At 46.4% G+C, this 3,064-nt stretch overlaps 1 protein-coding gene across 3 annotated transcripts in view; it reads left to right on the forward strand.

Moving 5' to 3' along the window:
- Positions 1 to 2,808, forward strand: part of UBE2J2 (ubiquitin conjugating enzyme E2 J2) — a 13,915-nt gene extending 11,107 nt beyond the window's left edge. For 2 of the 3 annotated variants that reach the window (XM_083877108.1, XM_083877110.1), the window contains one exon: positions 1,379 to 1,858. In XM_083877108.1, the coding sequence (XP_083733234.1) occupies positions 1,379 to 1,666 (288 nt within the window). In that variant the 3' untranslated portion in view covers positions 1,667 to 1,858. Of the gene's footprint in view, positions 1 to 1,378; positions 1,859 to 2,684 lie in introns of those variants that run through there. The other variant, XM_083877109.1, reaches the window with a different exon arrangement.
- The last annotated feature ends 256 nt before the right edge of the window (positions 2,809 to 3,064 follow it).

Raw genomic sequence — 3,064 nt, forward strand, 5'->3', positions numbered from 1 at the left:
CCTCCTGCAGGAAATCAAACAAAAGCAGAAAGCCCAGGATGAGCTGAGCTCCAGACCTCCCTCCCTGCCCCTCCCCAATTTCCACTTTCCTATTCCATTTTCTCTTTCCTGTGCAAGAACTCAAATAAAAACACCCAAATCACCCCAATTTGCCCTTTCCCTCTCCAGGAACTCAAATAGAAAACCCCAAATCACCCCAATTTCCTCTCATCTTCCCCAGGAAATCAATCAAAAGCCCCCAAATCACTACAAATCCCATGGAATTTTCTCTTCCCCCTATAGGATCTCAAACAAAAGCCTCCAAATCACCCCAATTTCCTTTTCCCCACTGAATTTCCTTTTTTTTCCCCCAGGAAATCAAACCAAAGCAGAAAGCGCAGGATGAGCTGAGCTCCAGACCTCCCTCCCTGCCCCTCCCCAACTTCCACTTTCCTATTCCATTTTCTCTTTCCCTGTGCAGGAACTCAAACAAAAACACAGAAATCACATGAATTTCCACTTTCCCTTCCCAGGAACTCAAGCAAAAACCCCAAATCCCACTGAATTTCCTCTCTAATTTCCCTTATTTCTTATCACTACAAATCCCATGGAATTTTCTCTTCCTCCTATAGGAACTCAAACAAAAACCCCAAACCACCCCAGTTTTCTTTCCCTCTCCAGGAAATCAAACAAAAACCCCCCAAATCACCCCAATTTTCTCTTTTTCCCCCTGCAGGAAATCAAACCAAAGCAGAAAGCGCAGGAGGAGCTGAGCTCCAGACCTCCCTCCCTGCCGCTCCCCAACTTCCATTTTCTCTTTCCTTGTGCAAGAACTCAAATAGAAACACCCAAATCACCCCAAATCCCATGGAATTTTCCCTTCCCTCTGCAGAAAATTAATCAAAAGCTCCCAAATTACCACAAATTCTACTTTCCCACTGAATTTTCTCTCCTATTTCCCAGGAAATCAAACAAAAGCCCCCAAATCACCACAAATCCCGTGGAATTTTCTCTTCCCCCTCCAGGAACTCAAACAAAAACCCCAAATCACCCCAATTTCCACTTCCCCACTGAATTTCCTTTTTTTTTTTCCCCCTGCAGGAAATCAAACAAAAGCAGAAAGCGCAGGAGGAGCTGAGCTCCAGACCTCCCTCCCTGCCCCTCCCCAACTTCCATTTTCTCTTTCCCTCTGCAGGAGCTCAAACAAAAACCCTCCAAATTCCACTTTTCCTTTGTAAGAACTCAAACAAAAGCCCCCAAATCACCACAATTTCCACTTTCCCTCTGCAGGAAACAAACAAAAGCCCCCAAATCACCCCAATTTTCTCTCCCCTTTCCAGGAACTCAAACAAAAACCCCAAATCCCACTGAATTTCCTTTTTTTTTTTTCCCCCTGCAGGAAATCAAACAAAAGCAGAAAGCGCAGGAGGAGCTGAGCTCCAGACCTCCCTCCCTGCCCCTCCCCGACGTGGTGCCGGACGGGGAGGCCCATCTGGGGCACCACCACGGGCACCCCCTGCTGCCGGGGCCCCCAGTGGGGCTGGGGGGGCACCCCGGGGTGCTGCAGCCGCCCCACAGGAACCACGGACTCTTGGGGGGAGCCCTGGCGAACTTGTTTGTCATCGTGGGCTTCGCCGCCTTCGCCTACACAGTGAAATACGTGCTGAGGAGCATAGCCCAGGAGTGAGGGCACAACCCGACAAAGACCAAATTTTACTGGGGGTTTGGGGGTCGCAGGGGGAAATTTGGGGTTTTTTTGGGTTTTTCTGGGTCTTGGTGGGAGTTTGGGGTTGAGATGACGAAGTTTTGTTGGTCAGAGACGTTGGGTTGTAGAGTTCTTCTCCATCTCTGGATTGAAAATTGGAAATTCTTCACCAGATTTTGACTCTCGTTGAGTTTTTAATTAAAGAAATTTGGGGTTTTGGCCTTTCCTGGGTTGTGTTGGGGTTTTGGGTTGGGAACTCCAAACATTGTTGGGTTGTGGAGTTCTCCTCCATCACTGGTGTGAAAACCAAAAATTCTTCAGCAAATTTTTGACTCTGTTGAGTTTTTAATTGAAGAAATTTGGGCTTTTGGCCTTTCCTGGGATGTTTTTGGGGTTTTGGGTTGACACAACAAAGTTTTGTTGGTGGGACGCGTTGGGTTGTGGAGTTCTCCTCCATCGTTGGATTGAAAATTGGAAATTCTTCACCAGATTTTGACTCTGTTAAGTTTTTAATTGGGAAATTCGGGGGGTTTTTTGGCTTTTCATGGGTTGTTTTTGGGATTTTGGGTTGAGAAGACAAAGAGTCGACGTTGGGTTGTAGAGTTCTCCTCCATCGTTGGTTTGAAAATGGAAAATTCTTCAGTAAATCTTGACTCTTTAAAGTTTTTAATTCAGGCTGAGTGGGGCACTTTTTGGGTGGAAAATTTGGGAGTTTTGCCATCCTGGGTTGTGTTGGGGTGTTGGGTTGAGAAGACGAAGAGTTGACGTTGGGTTGTAGCGTTCTCCTCCGTCGTTGGATTGAAAATTGGAAATTCTTCACCAGATTTTGACTCTGTTGAGTTTTTAATTAAAGAAATTTGGTGTTTTGGCCATCCTAGGTCATGGTGGGGTTGGGTGACCCACTTTGGTTTGTGAAGTTCTCCAGGTGTGGTTTGAAAATTGAAAATTCTTCAGTGAATTTTGACTCCGTTGATTTTTTAATTGGGAACCAGTGAAGTCTGTGCTGAGGAGCATAGCCCAGGAGTGAGGGCACAGCCCAGCCCGGAGTGAGGGCACAACCCCGACAAAGACCAAATTTTACTGGGGGTTTGGGGGTTGCAGGGGGAAATTTGGGGGTTTTTTGGCCTTTCTGGGTTGTTTTTGGGATTTTGGGTTGAGAAGTCCGAGCATTGTTGGGAAGCCGTTTTGGGTTGTAGAGTTCTTCTCCATCTCTGGATTGAAAATTGGAAATTCTTCACCAGATTTTGACTCTCGTTGAGTTTTTAATTAAAGAAATTTGGGGTTTTGGCCTTTCCTGGGTTGTGGTGGGGTTTTGGGTTGGGAACTCCAAACATTGTTGGGTTGTGGAGTTCTCCTCCATCACTGGTGTGAAAACCAAAA

Source organism: Zosterops lateralis, assembly GCF_965231275.1.
Source record: "Zosterops lateralis genome assembly, chromosome: 22".
Taxonomy (NCBI): Eukaryota; Metazoa; Chordata; class Aves; order Passeriformes; family Zosteropidae; genus Zosterops; species Zosterops lateralis.